This window comes from Chrysoperla carnea, chromosome 2, assembly GCF_905475395.1.
Source record: "Chrysoperla carnea chromosome 2, inChrCarn1.1, whole genome shotgun sequence".
Lineage (NCBI taxonomy): Eukaryota > Metazoa > Arthropoda > Insecta > Neuroptera > Chrysopidae > Chrysoperla > Chrysoperla carnea.
The window spans coordinates 50,012,347-50,031,961 of record NC_058338.1 but is presented as its reverse complement, the minus strand read 5'-3'; the positions used below and the strand labels follow the sequence as shown (position 1 = coordinate 50,031,961).

At 29.2% G+C, this 19,615-nt stretch overlaps 1 protein-coding gene across 1 annotated transcript in view; it reads left to right on the top strand.

Annotated features, from left to right (window-relative positions):
- LOC123292746 overlaps positions 1-19,615 on the top strand; it is an 87,330-nt gene that overhangs the window by 34,294 nt on the left and 33,421 nt on the right. The window contains exons 3-4 of the mRNA XM_044873459.1: positions 8,512-8,697; positions 18,897-19,011. Of these exons, the coding sequence (XP_044729394.1) occupies positions 8,512-8,697; positions 18,897-19,011 (301 nt within the window). The remainder of the gene's footprint in view (positions 1-8,511; positions 8,698-18,896; positions 19,012-19,615) is intronic.

Here is a 19,615-nt window from a genome sequence, read left to right as displayed (position 1 = left end):
TTTGATTCAGTAAATTCAAAATATGCCAAAAGCCAAAACAAAAGGAAAGCCATTTTTATAATGATGTTTTTAAAGAAAAAAGTTTGTAACAAGAAATATTAGTTTAAGTAGATTCCGAATCACTGTTGCTTTGCATTTATGCTCGTAATTTTAGCGTGAACCGTTTATAAGGAAACTAAGTAAATAAAATTATTTTAATGTTAATTATACATTACCTGCTGTTGTAACGCCTTATCTAAAAAAGAGATAAAAGATCAAGTTAGTATTTTCAATTTTTCCAAATCTGATGTGATATCGCACATTTTCCGAAGAAACGCATTCAGAGATAATGAAATAGGATATTTGTGTCAAATTGAACAACTATATCTTTAAGATGATTGTAAACCTACAGTATTGTAAACAAGTTTTGGTTGATTGCACGGTACATACAATATAAACCACATGCTTTGTAGTGAAGTAATGAGGTATTTTTTTATTAACAATCCCACGCAACTACAAAAATATATAATATATTGTGTGCAAGTGATGCTTATAAATTTGATAATATAGATACCGCTATTTAATCATCAATACTCTAACTATAGTGGTCTCTATTCATCAAAAATGGATCTTCCATGAACTCATTTTTAAATTTAAATTTTATTCTTATATCATCGGCAACCTATATGATTCATCATTTCTTAGCCAACTTTGAACGATAAACTAATAATAAAAACCCGATGACCTAGGAATTTTTTGTGATTTTTGGAAACTTTGTTAATCAAAAAATTTATTTATTTATTTATTTATTGCCAGGATAATATACAATATCTGGATGACCGAGCTTTGCTCGGTATTCTTAAAAAGACACAAATTTTATCACTAATAGAAGACCGTTTTAAATGTCTCCACACAAATACCAATTTGAATGTCTATTAAGAATGGTAATGTATTTTATTTCATTAACTACGATATACGCCAATAGATGTCAGGAAGAGTTATAATTTGCATTGCCGGTTTCAGTTTTTCATGAAAAGACGGATAAAACGACGTTTTTTTAAAATGAAACCTTGATAGATCGACTTATCGCCCCCAAAAAACCCCTACATACTCATTTTCATGAAAATCGTTGGAGCCATTTCCAAGATCGTTGATATATATATATATATATATATATATATATATATATATATACAAGAATTGCTCGTTTAAATATATAAGATACATACATACATATAATACTCAAATACACATATATAGTATGCACCTATAGAGATGAAAATTAATCATCTGTGCATAGGAAATTAATCATGTATTTATAAAGTTTTATTTTAATCCCTAGTATTATTCAACCCTTGCATATCTCTTTAACTCAACGAATTTTTAATTCGTTTGTTGGCCAACGTATTTATTTATTATTTTTGTTTGTGTGTACTAAATTTTGCTTACTTTAAAAATAACTCGATGTATTTAAACTTAAAAATCTTATAGTATTGCTTGAGTTTTTCGTAAGGACGTTCACAAAAAAATAGCGTAGGAATGTAAATATCGGTGTCTTCAGTTTCAAATTTTGAGGGTGGATTCTGTTAGGAAAATTAGACGAAAATTAAGAGTAAAACTTTTCGATACACAAGATAGTTTTTGAAATATTGATGCCTAAAGCTTTAGAATTTATATTTTACAAAATCAAACTCAAATCCAAAAATATAACACCGAAAGGAGAAAAAATTTTTCTGTTTATAAAGGGCATTCATGAAAAGGCATATACACAATTTAAAAATGATCATAAGAATACGTTTTTTGGGAACGTCCTTAAACAATATAATATTCTTTTGTGATGTATCTTATCACTTTCTTTCATAAATGCATATATCGGTTTGTTTTTGTTTTTTATTGGTCATCGGACATATGCAGGTATTATTTAGACATTCAATAATTTAATTTTCTATTAATATAGGCAAAAACCATAAAATATTAAAATTGAATTGGAAAAATTCAATGAGAAACAGTTTTTATCATTGTTCATGAATGGTTGGTTATTATTGCTATTTATAGATTAATTTTATAGTACTTTGTACATGTATCGTTTTTATGTAAACGATATAAAATGTACCATAGAAACCTAAAAAAATGAAATCAACAAGAATACTAAATAAAAAACACACAAAAATTTTGGAATACAACTTTTCGTTCTAATAAAATTAATTGCAATGATCGTTTATTTTAATATTCATTAGTGCAAAATAAATTTATATTTTAAGAAAATATTGATTACAGCGTCTGTTGTTCAAAATGTACCGAAAAACATGATAGCCTGGCCACTTTGAGTAATCTGGGGAAAAACATATTTTTAATTTTTAAAAGTATTTGCTACGTAAAGTTTGTTTAAAAAAAGGATAAATTGAAGTTATAACGTTTCTAGTTTTATATTTCTACACGATATGCAGCGCAGAAAGAATATTTTCTATGATGAGATGGAGTTTTACTAGAAAAGACGTTTCATTTTATAAAGTCCGGGTGGGCAACAGAAGTACCTATCAATTCTTTTGCACGTAGCCAAAAAAAGATATTGTGTAGCATTTTACTGATTTCCATAAATGAGATCCGTTAGAATCGTGATGACGGTTCAAAGAGTAAAACTCGGATATTGTGACAAAAAAAACCGCGGACCACCACGGTTTTTTGGTTGGTGTTTCGTCCATAACTTGTAAAATTTACTAAATACAAGATACTTGCAGATTCCGGACGGACCTTACATGGGACAAACGACTAGATTGCCAATAACCCATAACTTAAGAAACTAACTACTTACAGCTTTATTATGCATATAAGTCGGTTCAGGTGTGCCCTAGGTAAAAAGTTCACCACCTATAAGCGAAGTTCCATTTTCACATTGTCCTAGCTATTGATATTGTTCCCAAGGTGAACCTTTAAACAAATTAACTGATTTTACTAAAACAAGTATCACTATGATAAGAGCGATTGCGTCGAGAAAATGAACATTATGATTTAAGTTTTTCAGTTGAGTTAAGTTTTTTTTTGTCGGTGGTGTACATACATGGGATCGAATGCTGTACTATACGTATTATATTTTTCTTTTGATGTAGGTATTAAAAACTAAATTAAAATACAAAAGGATTTTTTTTTTTTTTTTTTCTGTTTGGTTATTTGTGTGGGAAATTAATATGTTTTTCTTCTGTTTTTTATTCATTCTGGAAAAGGAAATACAGTCATTGGCAAATATTCACTTTTTTTAGTTAAAGTACACCACAAATTGAGTACCTAAGGGACTACAAGGCATCAATATTATTTTTATCCATGATTCATATCATTCGATAATTTACTTTGACGCCACTATGCTCAGAAATTAATCCAATATTACTTTAATTGTAAAACGAAAAAAAGAAGGTTTATATGAAATATTCAATTATTTAAAAACTTAAAAAGTAATTAAAATAAATAATTAAAAAAATAACAAACCCGACTGCTTTAGTTAAAATCTGAAAAGAAAGAACCAAGTCCAGGAAGTTATTGCAAGATTCAGGTCGATCTAAATTGTAATGGGCTCCGACTGTTAAAATCTCTATGTAAACTATTGGACTTGTTTCTTTCTTTTCAGATCTTATAAAACCCTTTTTTATACTATATTAAAATTTTAAAGCGATTTTATTCCTATTTAGATTTAAACATAGCTTATATAATATTATTGTAATCTCCTTCAAATTTCCTTTATTTTGATACCATACTTGCTAGGTTTCGTTAATTTTTTTTATAAACGTATAACTATATCGTTCCAAAAATCCGCCTTTTTGTTTTCAAACTCCTATCTAAGAACACTTGAATTTTTGAGACAAATATAATGATACCTTAAATGTTGAAAATATACATACATACAAGAAACGCTCGAAAAACATAACCACTCCTTGCTAGTCGGTTAAATAGCCACAAAAAAGGAATTATACTTTTTTCTGTTTTAAACTTAAAACAAGTGAAAACAAACAATTGACTGAGTTAATTGTTGAAATACCATGTATTGATGCGCAATCGTTTGTTTTTTTGACGTCACGTAAATAACAAAAGATATTCACTTTTAAATAGACACACACACAACTGATATTCCTATATTAATACATAGTATAAAATTTGCATCTAATTTGCGCCCTCGTGGGTAAACAATGATGTTAACAAAAAAATTATTCAAATAAAAGTTTGTTTAATTTTTTATAAGGAACATTTTTTACACTTAAACTTTTGTTCTATCTCTAACGGTTTACAAGATGGGACCTCCGGACTCAAGACCCAATTGACCTATGATGCTCATTTACGAACTTGACTTCACTTTTTACGTCCTGAGTACGCTGTAAAAATTTCAGCTCGATATCTTTTTTCGTTTTTGAGTTATCGTGTCCACAGACGGACGGACGGACGGATAGACGGACAACCGGAAATGGATTAATTAGGTGATTCTATGAACACCTATACCAAAATTTTTTTCGTAGCACCAAATTTTTAAGCGTTACAAACTTGGGACGAAACTTAATATACTATGTATATTTCATATATACATGGTATAAAAAATATTTGAAAAACAATTTTATAATATTGATTTGCAAAAGCGATGCTTATTAAAAAATTCAGAAGTTAAACATATTTTTCACAGAAATAGAGTAAAACGGAAAAGAGTAATTTTATGTATTTGCTAAATATATCTTGAAAACGCAACATTATTCGGTTATAAAATTCATATCAAATTGGATAGGGACTGCTTTTTTTGCTTTAGTCCACCTTATGATAGGTTGTTTTAATCTATGAATGTTAAAATAATTCAATTTTCAGGGAGAGTGTACTATGGCTGTACTTCATACATAGGTGATTTTTTTTAAATAAATTTTTACCCTTGTACACAATCTTTTCTAAGCGGTAGAGGATGATAATAACTGTTGGGCTACATTTTCCAAAAATTTAAAGTGTGAACTGCATACGGTCAAGTTCGGATCATTTTTCGCGGGGATACAAATATCTGAAATTGGGTAAATTTATTTTATCATTGTGACAAAATTCTTTGTCGGTGAGTCTATTTTGAAGCCGGAATACAACACAAAAAAACGGGAAAACATTTGTCGACCCATTTTTGAGAAGAACAAAACTGTAGTATGTAATTTTTTATACCAGGATAGCTTCATGGCTAAACCGTCAGTTTTGTTTTTTGAAATGGAACTATATATCTTTTACAGCAAAGGAAGCAACTTATGTTCAATTGTTCCCTAGTCCTTAATTGACTTAACCATTAAGTCAATTCGTTTTTAGGTTTAGTTTATAAACCTATAAACTAAAGGAATAGTATTAGTAAACAATTTTTTCGGTAAGGTTTTTGTTTTTCATACAAAAAAGTATAATTTTCAGAATTTCCTAGTTAAAAATTGTTTTGGTTGAAAATTTTTACATAAAAATACATGAAATCAGATTAATAAATTAGGGGATTAAAAAGTTTTGTGACATCACATTTCAAAATCTAAAAAGTTATCGAAAATATTTGACTTGATGTAAATTTAATTAAAGATTATTTTTAATGAAAAATAAAAAAAATTTGAAGGGTCTTTATTTAATATTCCTAAGTAAAAACTAGAAAAATGTGTAACGTCTCACCAGGGGCTGTGTTTCACAAAGGCGACCGACCACCGTCTTAGCGGGTACGAGGTAAAAAATCATAAAATTTGTGTGACGTTATTTTTCAATTGCTCCTAAAGAAAAAAATTTTTCAACAAAATTTTGTTGTAGCATAGATCAAGAATCTGCTTAAAAAAATTTTTATTTCTATAAAAAAAGTTTCTTTATGTTTGACTAACAAGACGTTAACGTGTAAGAAAACCTGAATAGTGTATTTTCGCCCACCCTAAAAATGAGCCGATACATGTTTTCGCGCAGTTATGGTTTTCGAAATGTTAATGAGGAAACTCTTTAAAAAATCAACCTGTATAACAAATAGCGGTATTTTATATTTATGGAAAACTATTTCTGGAATGATAATAAAAATCTGATGCAAAAGGTAGTAGGTATGATGGTGTGCGCATGTAATTATCATTGTACATGTATACATGTTTATCATAAACACGAAAACACGAGACCACTTAGAAAAATGATTATGATTATAAATAATATCATGACCAAAACGAACCAAATTCTATAACTACTCATAACTTTTATAACATACACATAAATTTTATTATTTTAATTTTTCAAATTGTAGGTACCTGCTTGTAGTTTATGGCACTGCGCTGGCATATAAACGTAAATTTTTTTCAAATTTTTTTACATTTTTTAAATAATTTTATTCATCCAAGTATAGTTTGTATACTTTAAATATACTGTCTATGTGTTCGTCTGACAACACGATAACTCTAAGCTGGAATTTTTATAGCATGCTTAGCACGTAAAAAGTGGAGTCGAGTTCGTAAATGAGTAACATAGGTCAATTGGATCTTTGGAGATAGAACAAATGTGAAAAATGCTCCTTATAAAAAAATAAACAACTTTTGCTTGAAACATTTTGTCTGACAACACGATAACTCTAAGCTGGAATTTTTATAGCATGCTTAGCACGTAAAAAGTGGAGTCGAGTTCGTAAATGAGTAACATAGGTCAATTGGATCTTTGGAGATAGAACAAATGTGAAAAATGCTCCTTATAAAAAAAAAAAACAACTTTTGCTTGAAACATTTTGTCGTAAACATCACTGTTTACCCTTAAGGGCGCAAATAATATAGTATGTATTATATGGGAATATCAGTTATATGTGTGTGATATGTATATATGTATGTGTGACTATCTTTCTTTACTTACATGACTTACAAAAACAAACGATTGCGTAACCAACACTGTCTATATACATGGTATTTCAACAATTAACTCGGTCAATTGTTTGTTTTCATTGGTTTCAATACAAATTTTGTCCATGAAATAGCAATAACTGTCTTACATCTGTCAAACTACAGTACGATTGAAGGTATATTGAACTCTAGGTACTAAATCTTACCCTTCTAATTAGGGGAGGCAAATTCCAAGGATAAAATTGGTAGATAGAATGCTTTTAACAAAGAATTATTGGTTAAAGTAAATTTGCAATCTAAACTATACGCGAGTTTTTTTTTTAAAAATATGATGTCATAACAAGAATATCATTTTTAATACAACTTATCCCCACTGTAACAATTTAAGTACCTTTCGCAAACGGAATGAAGACATTGGCTAACATATTGTACTTTTAATTAAATATCAAATTAAATATTAATAATTATGCAGTAGCTTATCGAAAAAAAAATTAATAAGAATTCTATGTTAAAAGGGGGTCAAGTTCAAGAAGCATTTGACCGAATTCTTAAAATCGACAATGATGGAGAATACTCCTTCTATTTTTAGTACATATTACACTCCTTTTATTTTGAGTATATATTGAGTATATTGAAAGACTGTGTCGTAAAGACAATCAATTTATCTTTTGTTGTCTACAATCTTGGTAAAGAATAAAAATGAAACAACACCGCTATTCTCTACTTCTGTCTAACCAATAAACATAACAGTATTGTTAATATCGGAGAGAAAAAAATGCCCTCTTTTGCAATATACACGGTGTTCCATTTGGTTACAAAGAACATTCTTGGATAAATATTTATCATAAACGTTTTAAGGTTTGAAGGTGATTAATGTTTAGTTGTTGGGATACAAAGCTAATTGATCATTTTCTTGTGTTGTATCCGCGTAAAAATGAAAATAACGTAAAACTTTTTATAAAAAATTTTTCTTTACACAGCAATATTTGCATGTTTTCTCATATTTAGGAAATTGAAGGTGAAAATTAAAGTTGCCTTGACCGTACAATAAAAAATAAATTAATGAGCAAAAATAACATTTCTATAGACACTTAAATGCATGGTTCTGCTAAAAATTAACTGATAAAGAGATATTATAGAATTGTTATCCTTCGCAAGACCAACCCTCCAACCCTCCAACCCTCAAATCCATTTTCCAACCCTCAAATTAATTAGTTAGTTTTAAGGTTTTCATCATCAAAGATCAGAGATTAAAATTCAAACACGAACGTAGAGTATAAAACTGAGCTCTGTTTTGGAGGTTAGTTTCAGGTGGTAAATTAGCAATTAGTTTATAATGTGTCGTCAAATTAAACCGCTAGGCTCAATAGGATTCGAAATAAGTGTGGAAACGGTAGATTTTCACATATTTTCTTCCAAGTTTTCCATTTTCCATAATCATACTATACATACTAGTATATACTTAGAACAATCAACAAGCGTGTTTTTTAGTTTTTAAACTATATTCTTATAATAAAAACAATCCTTTAGTCATAAATAATCCTTGAGAAATTTTAATATGAAACATCGTGTATAAACCTATTTATAAGTTTCACAACAAAATTAATTTTATTTCTTACATTTAATAAAAAAGAAAGAAAAAGTTAAGAAGTAATCATTTCGAAACATAAAGATAATTTGTTTTTTTCTCTTGTAACATTTTCAGATCATTAAAGAATATTCATCTGTTGTCAATGCTTGATATGCGTGTAACGCATTTAAATGCTGATATGAAGACAATGTCAATGCCTGTTGAAATTAATTTGGGTACTGTACGTTTGAAGAGTCATTATGAAGCAACTAATGAAGCACTTGCACGATTACTGCCTGTTTCAACTGAAGGACAACTCATGTAATTACATTCTTTGTTTTTTTTTTTTTTTTTTTTTTTTTTTTTTACAAATTTATTCATTTTGTAAGTATGCCGTATGCCAACGAATGTTTGGAATGGGTCAAAAAAGTTTCTTAAACGTAAATGTTTTTATTGATTATGTGGTTTTTACAGCCATAAACGTAACAAGGGAAGTTTTTGTTAATTAACTGTTAATAATATTTTTTAATATTAAGAAGAGCATGAGCCCATAATGAAACAAAATTTTTATTATTATATGCCATTTTGTATAATTGAATAAAATATTCAGAGTGGGCTATTTTAACGTAAATATCTCGTTTTGTAGTTAACCAATTAAAAAATAATTTAAACAAATGTTGCAGTGTATGATGACGAGCATTGTTCTGACTTCAGATTGAACCTAGTTGTACGGGATTCTTTAATAGTCAATTAAAATCCTAAAAGTATAAGATATATTAGATATTAGAAAAACACTTTAAATTAAAAAGTTGATCTTCATAAAAAACTTTCAATTTTTTTAAAAACATTATTTCGAAAAGCGTTAGGTTTCGGAGGAAATTCGACTTAAAAAGTTGTCAAGGGCAATAGACATAGATGGTATCCTATCACGCTTGTGTCCATGACTTTGACCTACAATTATCGATAAACTTTAAGCGTATTTTCTTTCTAAAGGATTCTAAATTATCTATTGAACAAACCTAAAGAACTAGGTTCAGTCTGATGTCAGAACATGATGTCCCCCATCAAAGTCAGCAATTTCTTTTGTTTAAGTTATTTTTTGATTGGTAAACTAAAAAACGAGATATTACGTGTATAGATTAAAATGGCCCACCTTGCCAAGATAGTTAAGTTTGATAATAAATAAAGTTTTAACTGTGCAGAATGAAGCAAAATGAAAGGAAAAAAGACATTTTCCTCCGAATTATTTTTATATATTTGGTAGTTATTAGAAAAGGTTGTATTTTTCACCATCCTATCCTCACCCCGACTAAAGTAGAGTCCACTACTTCACTGGTTTCCAACCACGCCAGCCAATAACATGGACAAAAACACATAGGCAGGGAAAGTGAAGCCTATAGTGCGGTAGTGTTTGTTTTTAAAGTTGAAATTACCCAACGAAGTTCAAATTCGACGAATCAGCTACTATTATTATAATAACAAATAGTGAATTTTATCTTAATTTTAATGAAATTTGTTTCGCCATGTCAGTTGTATCTACCATTTGCAACCGACCACGTTATAAATAAACATTTTAAATTTTAGACTACCTTTTAAAAGCTCTGTAAAATATTAATGTGTAGGGGGAAAGCAGGTAAACCACACATGTAAAATATGTTTCAATTAAAGTGGTATAATACGATTAAAAATTCTATGGACACAAAAAGTATTTCAATACTAAGCTACAGGATATTTTACAAAAAAAATTATTAAGCTTGAGTTAGAGGCCCGATTACACTGTATTGAAAAATCAACTTGAATTTTTTTAACTTTCACATAGTATCTATTTTACTTTTGTATAAAAACTCAGCCGTTACTAGGGATAGGTTAAGTTATATTGGCTGTCAATGAAGGATAAACTTAGGCTTTAGAACCCATTGTGATATATTAATAGGGATAACAAAGGTTAATTTCAATATCGATATTCGATATATCGCAATAGGAACTTTGATATGTTAAAGTATCGTCTCATAAATATCGATATTGAATGAATTTACAATTTTAAAATTACTTCCCATAAGTAGTCAACATCAAGTATAAACCCGATTTACTCTCATAACGCACATGGTAGAAGTAGGCACAAAGCCTATAAAATGCTTAAATACATAAATTTTGTACATCCAACAAGTTTTTAAAATATATTAAATTATTTTAGCTCCTGAAATTTTGTTTAACCATTGGGGACCGGGAAGTTCTTTTGCTAATTATATGTCGCTGGTTTCACGCGGTTTAATTGCACAGTAGCTAGGACATTTTCTTGTTATTATTTCGTTTTATTCTACGCCATTATTTCGTTTAAATATCGCTATTTTAAACAACTAGAAATTAAAATATCGATATATTAAAATTTAGTTTCCCGTCCTAGCCTCTGTAATATTTAAGAAACTTAGTTTAAGATTTTGGAACATCATGTTTTCCAGTAACGTACTTCGACACAGTTATGACCAATTTGGACTTAAATCTTGGTAGAAGAGCTTATGACACTTATAGGCCATTACAAATCAATAAACATATACAGTCTTATAAAAAAGATATATGTTAATTGAATCAACCTTAATAAATGTTTTTGTTTATAACATACATATAGTAGGTATATACATATAATATTATATAATGGTACCTTATAACGTAGTAGTGAATCATATTCATTAACTTTATGAAAGTAAGTTATTTATCTTAACCCGAAAAATATAACCGAAAATTGTATGATATATTTCGTTTTGAGGTATTTTTAGTGCAAAAATAACGTTAAACAAACGAAAATTAACAGTTGACTGAGTTAATTATTAAAATACTCTATATAGACTGTAGTTTAAAAGCAAAAACATCTTTAGTCTTTGATCTTAAGAATACAAAAATATTTTCGACAAACTATTGTAAATATATAGTTTAAGAAGAAACTTTTTACATTTTGACAAAAAAATTTATTGTTAATTTCTTTAACAAATTTTCCTCATTGCAATACAAATAATGCCCAAAAACCACAGAATGATTCAATGGATATTTGATTCTAAGCACTACAACTTAAAATATTAGACAAAGCCGGGTTAACTAAATCATTTATAACTCAAGAGCGGCTGTAATAACATAATTACTTTTAAAAAGTCCTGCACCCCAGCAAGGTGGTCAAGGAATTAATATGTTTCTATAAAACATTTTTAATCCACTACTTGATTTTAAAAATTCTTTCTCCTATAAAATTGACAGCAAGTAGCAAGGGCTATATTTTATTTTCTAAAAAACTAATATCCATGAAATTGAGAACAAAATAGGAATCAAGTGAGGGTAGGGGAAGTGAACGCTATAACGTGTTAGTCTTTGTTTTTAAAGTTGATATTTACCAGAAAACGACATTTATTATCTATCAGGCAGTACGAAGTTCGTCGTCTTATTATTTTGATTTTAAATTTTGTGAAAGCGTAATCAATTCCGTTCGCGGTATGCCTAAGGTAGCGGGTTTGATGTCACCGTCAAAACAAAAATTAATTTAGTTAATAGTTATGATGGGCTGGTGTAGTGTATGGTATATGCATGAAAGAGGTAAACTCAGTCTCTGAAAATAATGTGGAGCTGATAAATGAGATTATCACCGGAAAGGTGATAAAAAACATATATGGTATCACAAAGATGGGCTAGCCTCAGTGTGTCCTTCGTTGACAGCCAATATAACCTAACCTACCATCATTTCAGAATGAATACAATAAAAAGATTAACCAGGAAGTTATTATTCTGTTTTCTAAAGGCTATATCTACCGCACCTTGTACTATCTTGTTCTTGTTTGAATATCGTTTCCTTTATAACATCGTATCGTAACATAACCGTTGTTTTATATAGAACAAAACCTTTAAGTGTTTAGATGTATTTAATTAGTTAATATAATTTGCCAACTTCTATTTATTTAAACAACTCGGTGGGTACTTATACTTATATATCTAGTCTAGGTATCTGCGTACATCATGTGTATGTATACTGGGTGCAACGGAATAAGTAAGCTGACCCTAACTTGCAATTTCTTTAAAATAGAAATTAACTCCGGATTTGAAGAATTTGGTTGTGTTTTCAAGTTGTCATTAGAGCTTTTAAACTTAAATATAGAGTTTGTTAAAATTTGATGATTGTCGTGTCGTTGGGCTTGTCTGCGTCTTATCTTCAAACTAAGCACGCTATAAAAATTTCAGCTTGATATCTCTTAAAAAACCGTTACAAAAAGAAAGTCACGAAAAAAATTTGTGACTTTGAGCATGAATAACTTTTTTCCTGTCATTCGTAGCGTGAAGATAAAATGTGTGCAACGTCCACATCCAACGATACCAAAATCATCAATTTTTAATGAATAAAACTCAAGATATGGGCTAAACGCAAAAAAAGTTATTTTTCTAGATGGTGGCAAAAGATTTAAGGTCTCCAAAGCCGCTATTGAATAAATGAATAAAAAAACAAACTTTTGGATCACCCCTCTTCGATTTTCGTAAATGCACTGGCCTATACAAGTATTTTATATAAATAAATATTGTATGTAGGTAACTATGATTGTAATATTGTATGTAGGTATATTATAAATATACATTTATTCTATGGACTACCTTTCTTTATATTCTACAAAGTGTTCCATTGGGTAACTCGAATTTCATTTGGAAGCCAAACTTTTATGTGGTTTTATTTAGAAATATATCTATTTAAAGAATAATGTTTGTTGACTTACAAAACTGACATGTTGAGATAAAAAATAGAATGTGATAATGTTATTTTGTACAAATTTTTGTAATTTGCATATTTTTGGAGAATTTTAGAGTGTATTTAAACACCATTTGCAAAAACACTCAGGTTCTGAAAACAAAAAATCATTTAAACAGAGGAAACAAATCACACATCAAATAGGAATGGAGGGAATAGAGCTTTCTGAATAGTATAATAATTTTTTAGCGAGCCACATACGTTCGGAATCGAATATTATCTCTAGTCGTGACTTTCAACAGTTTTTAATGAATCTATACATAAATTCTATATTTTTTTACCATCGATTATGTCCAAACCATCGAATATGAAGTTGACATTTCAGTGTTAATTTTCAGCAGACAAAAGTTTTTTGTTTTGTATATGTGGTCTCTTCCAATATAATTCAAAATTATATTTATACCAATATTGTTACACATAGTCCGGAAAAATAGTACGGACAAGTACGGAAAAATAGTAACCCCAACCAAAGGTAGAAGGAATAAAACCTCATAAATCGAATCTATATATCTTTTGCCACTTTGCCTCTTTCGTCAACCTATCACTCCACAATAGGGATATATACGCCCGCAGAGTTTTTCCCAAAATCATAAATTTCTTAAAGATTATTTATCTCGCCATGTTTCTCTCCGCTGATTGGGGTTATGAGATCGAATATTGTAACCAATCTCGCACAGATTTGTCCCGTACATTGTCTCAACCAATACAAATTGATTTATTCGGAAAGTATAAATATAATAGATTCCTCGTTTTGAACATATTGGTCAGACTTCGAACTTGAGGTCTGATAAATATATTTCACATACGAGATGTCATTATAAAGTGAAAGGTTAGATAAAAAGGTACAATAAAATATTCCTTACAATCTCTAGAGCAGACGTGGGCGAGTTATTTTAAGTCAAAGGCACCATTGTTATAAGTTTATTGCGTGCCATAAAATTTATTGTGTGTCTCTTTATGCAAGTCTACATTGCTCATAGAGGAGGAAGCAAGGCAGATATACGACTCTTCTACCTATCTCACTTTCTCTAATAGTAATGAGATAGGTACAAAAAAAAATGTTGTCTCTCTTTCTTACTCGTATTATTGGTTAACACTGGTTAGGGTATCACTGTCTTACTCGTATGTTAGATACAGAAATCTGAGTGGCTTCTCTAAGCCATGTTTGCCCATGAATGATCAAGAGTCTAGAGTGAATAAATATATTTCATATTTATAATATACAATAAGTACATATAATATAAATTTTCTTCAAAGAACTAATTATTGTGATTTGGAATTAATTATAATAGGCATCTTTATAAATATGAGACAGTTATTATTATTTATAGTAGTTATAATAATTCATAATAATGTTATTTTATAAAAGAAAATGTAAAACAGTTCATAAGGTTAATGAATGAATACCATCCACATTATTAACATTCCAATTAGAATAATTCATTTAATTGGATATTAAACTTTATCAAAGTCTTATTCAAGAATAGTTAATATTATTCATGTGGAACTTGTTTAAGGTAGTACGAGCGCCAACGCAAGTTTAGACTTGTGGTTGAAATTGTTACTGTACCTCATTTTCTACTTTGATTATGAATATTGTTATAACTTTATGAATGTTGACGACAAATAAGAATAAAATTTTTCAAGATCTGCCTTGGTTTTTGAAATATCGAAAGCTAAATAATTAATTAAACAAAAACTTTGAATTTTCGATATTTTGAAAATTACTCCAGATATCGAAAATTTTTACTGATATTGTTAAGCTATCATATAAGCTATCATTTTTTTTTAATACCCGACGACTAGTTTTGAAGAAATCTATGAAAACATATCATCTATCTACCGTTTTCCCATAAGACCAATATTAAATATGTCAACCTTTGAAATCATTTATTGATTTAAATAACAACTCATTCGCCTCTAATCGGGAAATACACCCCTCTCCCATCGGGCAATCCACCCCTCCCCCCCCCTAGTAATATTATGAACTACTTCACAAGAAATTTTTTTTATTTCTCGAAATTTATCGAATAGCCATTTCGGGCAAGGAGATAGAGATAACGGGGACAGAGTAAACGGTGTATATACTCTATGGTTTGATCCAATAATTTAGGATGTACACTATGTTTTTTTAAACAAATTTAACACTTTATATTTGTAGCATACCCCTCCTGATTTTGGGACTCATTTCAGAAAGCTTGGGCATGAGTCCCCTTGGTATCTGATATAGGAACATGTCCTATTTCTGTTCACGCATCTATTTAGGGAAAAATAAAGACATATCTTAAAGCATGTTAGGTCCCAAGCTTACGCTTTTCTAAATACTGATTAATATCTTTCAGATAATAAAAATCCCGCAAGGAAAACGCAATCCATTTAACATAAAAGAAGTCAGCTAAGATAGGCTTTTTTCACACCTAAAGGTCATGAAAATTGAAATAAGTAATTTAAGCCATTTTATGAGCTTTGTTCATTCTTCAAATATGTATCTATTAAATTAATATAATAATGGTCTATCAAATTTATTGTTAATTCTAACAACTCTGAAGTTTTTTTATAAGATTCATGTAGCGTTTCATTGTGAAAATTCTTAAAAAGTCTGAAAAATTATTGAAAAGTGTGAAAAGCCGGCAATCCGGACATTTACAAATTTTATTATTCAAAATTTCATATTAGGGCCTAAATTAAAAATTTCTATTGTCATAATCATCGGGCCCGGTAGTCGCCCACCTCCTTTCTATAAGTAATCAGGCAACGGATGTATAATAAATAAGATGTACCACAAAATGTTTACATTTAACTGTTATAAAAGCTCTAGATGAATTACAAAATTCATCTAAAACTTCCGTAGTTAAAGAACATAATTATTAAATGGCCTTGAACTTGACAATAAAATTACCAAAATACAAAATGAAATTTAATTGAATTCATGAAAATGTTATGACGATGAATAAAATGAGAATATAATTTTCATACAGTTTATTTTATGATTTTTGGATCTCAACCTTCACTTTAGATACCTACGTACGAGTTTAAATAATTAGTGCTGTTTCATAAATAATAAATAATACATTTACATAAATATTATGTGAAAATATGATGTATGAAGCGTTCATTTACATTGTTTAGCTAGTATTTTCCATTTTCTTCAAATTGGTGTTAGTACTAGTAATTATTTTATTCTATAAATGTTTTTTACGTGAGAATCTACTGTGCGATTCAAAATAAATAATCAAGATTAGAATTTTTAAAAATCGTTATCAGCAGAACTGCATCATTCAACTTATTCAATTTTTTGGGGCTGGAATTGCTAAGAAAAAATTGATATCCCAAAAGATATATTATTGAAAAAAGCTTGTAAAACATATGGCTTAACAATTAACGCAAAAAGACTAAATGTATGATAATTTCCAAACAAGCTAACCTCAAAGTGAATATAAAGACTGACTGTGCAAAGTTAGAACAAGTGAGTCAGTACATATATCTTGGCGTGACCATTCCATTAGGTAAATGCATAAATGAAATAAAACATTGTGTAGGTCGTGAACTAATAAAGACTTTATGATTTCGTCAGCTTAATTTATTGGGCCATATGTTTAGAAAAAAGTGGCTAGAATATCATATCCTTAGAGGAAAATCTTTAGCGAGAGGAAGAAAACGTCATAGTTATCTTAAAAGTTTAAAACTAAACATATCAAATTCTTGATGACGTCTATAAGTAGCGGGGAAAAATTGTAAGCATGCCTATAAACTTGGTCCCAGTATATAGATTACAAGTGTTTTTCCCAAGTAGTACATTTTTAGAACGAGAGTATATTTTTCGTCAAATCTAGACATAATAAGCTTGAAAATGAGAGGTGAATCATGGAATTTGATAAAGGAATCAGAAAGATATGACAGAAAAAAACTTGCTAGAGTAAAATAATATATGTATAAGATTCTGGCCTGATTAGATGAACATAGGTTTTATAAGTTTTGTTCCTTTTGTCCCGGTGTAGTACACTGAGTGTAAAATACATACACTGACAACTGTCAATTAATGAGCCGTCGGCAATGTTCTTACATCGACATAACGTATATACCTCACAAAAAGAACGCTATATAATTTTTTGTATACATGGAACACACCGCGTAAAGTTTAAATATTGGGATACAAACAGAACATCCGATTGTACATAATAAATGAAATAAATGATATTTATATACAACCTTTGGAAATGTAATTATATTATAATGGGGTGTCCCAAAACTACTGTATTAGAATAGCAGGGCTATATTTAGGAAGAATTCTCAGAAGACATATTCTGAGGAGTAACATTCACTTGATATAGCTTCGTTAATTATGGTTTGTAACTTATCATAACTTACACTGGTCGGCACATATTTTATACCCAAAACAAGAGAAGTTTGAAAGGCTTTTGACATCCTGAATATGAATCTAATCGCAAATTTGCTTCAGCTCGTTACGTTTTCGAGAAATTCGCCCCTTAATATGGAAATAACTTCGAAGTCATGATTCACCGGTGAATAATAATTCCTCACACAAAAATTTACGCCATGAGAAAATACCATTTATTTCCCTTCAAAAGCCATTTTGAAATTTTCCAAGATTTTTTTCCAGAAAATAGAAGAAATAGATAAATATACACTTAAGTGGAATTAATTAATTATATCTATATATTTTTATATTAGTAGTAGTATTTATTCATTATGTATTTTGACTATAATAAATATCACATGATTGCTCGAAGAGCAAAAGGGATATCGGAAAGATTCAATGAGTATTTTAAAGGAAGAAGGAATTAAAAGGATGGCTTTCAATTACCATATGAGAAAAGAATTACTTAGGGGTGTTTATATACTTAGTGGAATTTCGAATCTAGCCGAAAACGGACTTTTCCCTTTTTTAGCTAAAAATATTTCGAAAATCTTATGTATTCTGAAGCCGAAAAATTCTGAAGCCAAATTCGAATTCAGCACTCCAAAAACCATACAAAACAATCTATCGTATCAATCCTTTTAAAAAAAATGAAATTTTACCGGTCAGTGTTATTATAAGATATCTGGATTAACATTAACCAAATTCAAATTTTTATGGCAAACTATTTGACTGATTTATGTAAATCATCTCGGAATATAAGATAGCCTGTATAAAACTTGTAAAGAGTGTTAACTATTAATGATTTGATGTATTTCTAAAAAAAAAATGACAAGAAAACTACTCAAATTAAATAACCCATTAAAACGATATTTTTAATATGAGATATGGACTACATGTTTATTTTCTTGCATGTGATCAAGTAAATAAACAATCAGCCAATCCAAATGATGTTAATCCGAAGCATTTCCTTACATAACAAGTAATCAAAATCACATGTCCCCCCGTTTCATCGTCGAAAACCAAATCGGCCCTACTCTAAAAATTTCATGCTATTTATATGCTAGTTAGTTACTCTTTCCCGATTTTGTTGCTCAACCCCTTAGCAGAAATCAATGATTAAAGGTGAGGGCCTAGGTTGACATCACACTACCTCCTCCTAATTCGTAAAAACTTCACAAATCTAAAAAATGAATATTGTGGTAGTTTTGGAACACTCTTTATCTGCCCGTCTTGTATGCATATATGTATATGATATGATGTTTTTTTTGTTTAATATATCTGTTTGCTTACCTTACAACTAGCCACAATTTTAAGTACCTACAAGATAATATTCTAATAACAATATTTTATTTTATATACACACAGGGTCACCATGGAAAATATGAAAACGCGAGGCATTATTGGATTACATATTCATGGAGATTACTTTGTACCAACATTTTATGATCCTAAATATACAATGCAAGAAATAAATATTCGGGTAAATATTTTTATTTTATTTTATATAGTTTAAGAAACAAATGGCTGTATAATACCTGCCTGCCTATCTTTCAAGAATAGCTCATACATCAGAATAACACATGAGCTATAATTTATAAAGATATATTAGAAAATAAAAATAAAAGAAGTGAAATTTACAGAATTAAAAAAACCCCCGACAAATGCTATTTATTCTTTGTATACCGATTTTTGGAAACTTAGCTATAAAGTCTTCTCAATCAAGTCGGTTCGACCGTTTAGGGGCTACGATGCCACTGAGAAACACACCGACGCACAGATAAATACTTTAAACTTATAACACTCCTTCTTAAATCAATATCAAAGTGAGAGTCAAGGACATCAGATGAGATCGAATAGATATTTAGAGAGCTATCATTTTTTGGGACATATTTTTGGAAATATTTCAATTGAAATTGAAATATTTTAGTTGACTTTTTTCTTTTGAATTATTGTTTTGAATTATTTTACCATTTCACTTTTCGAAATGAATTGAGCCTGGTTTATTTGACCATTCATTTCCATAGTAATTATTTATATATTAAAATTAAATGCCATGCCTTTCCAAACTGAATCGATTTTGAAGA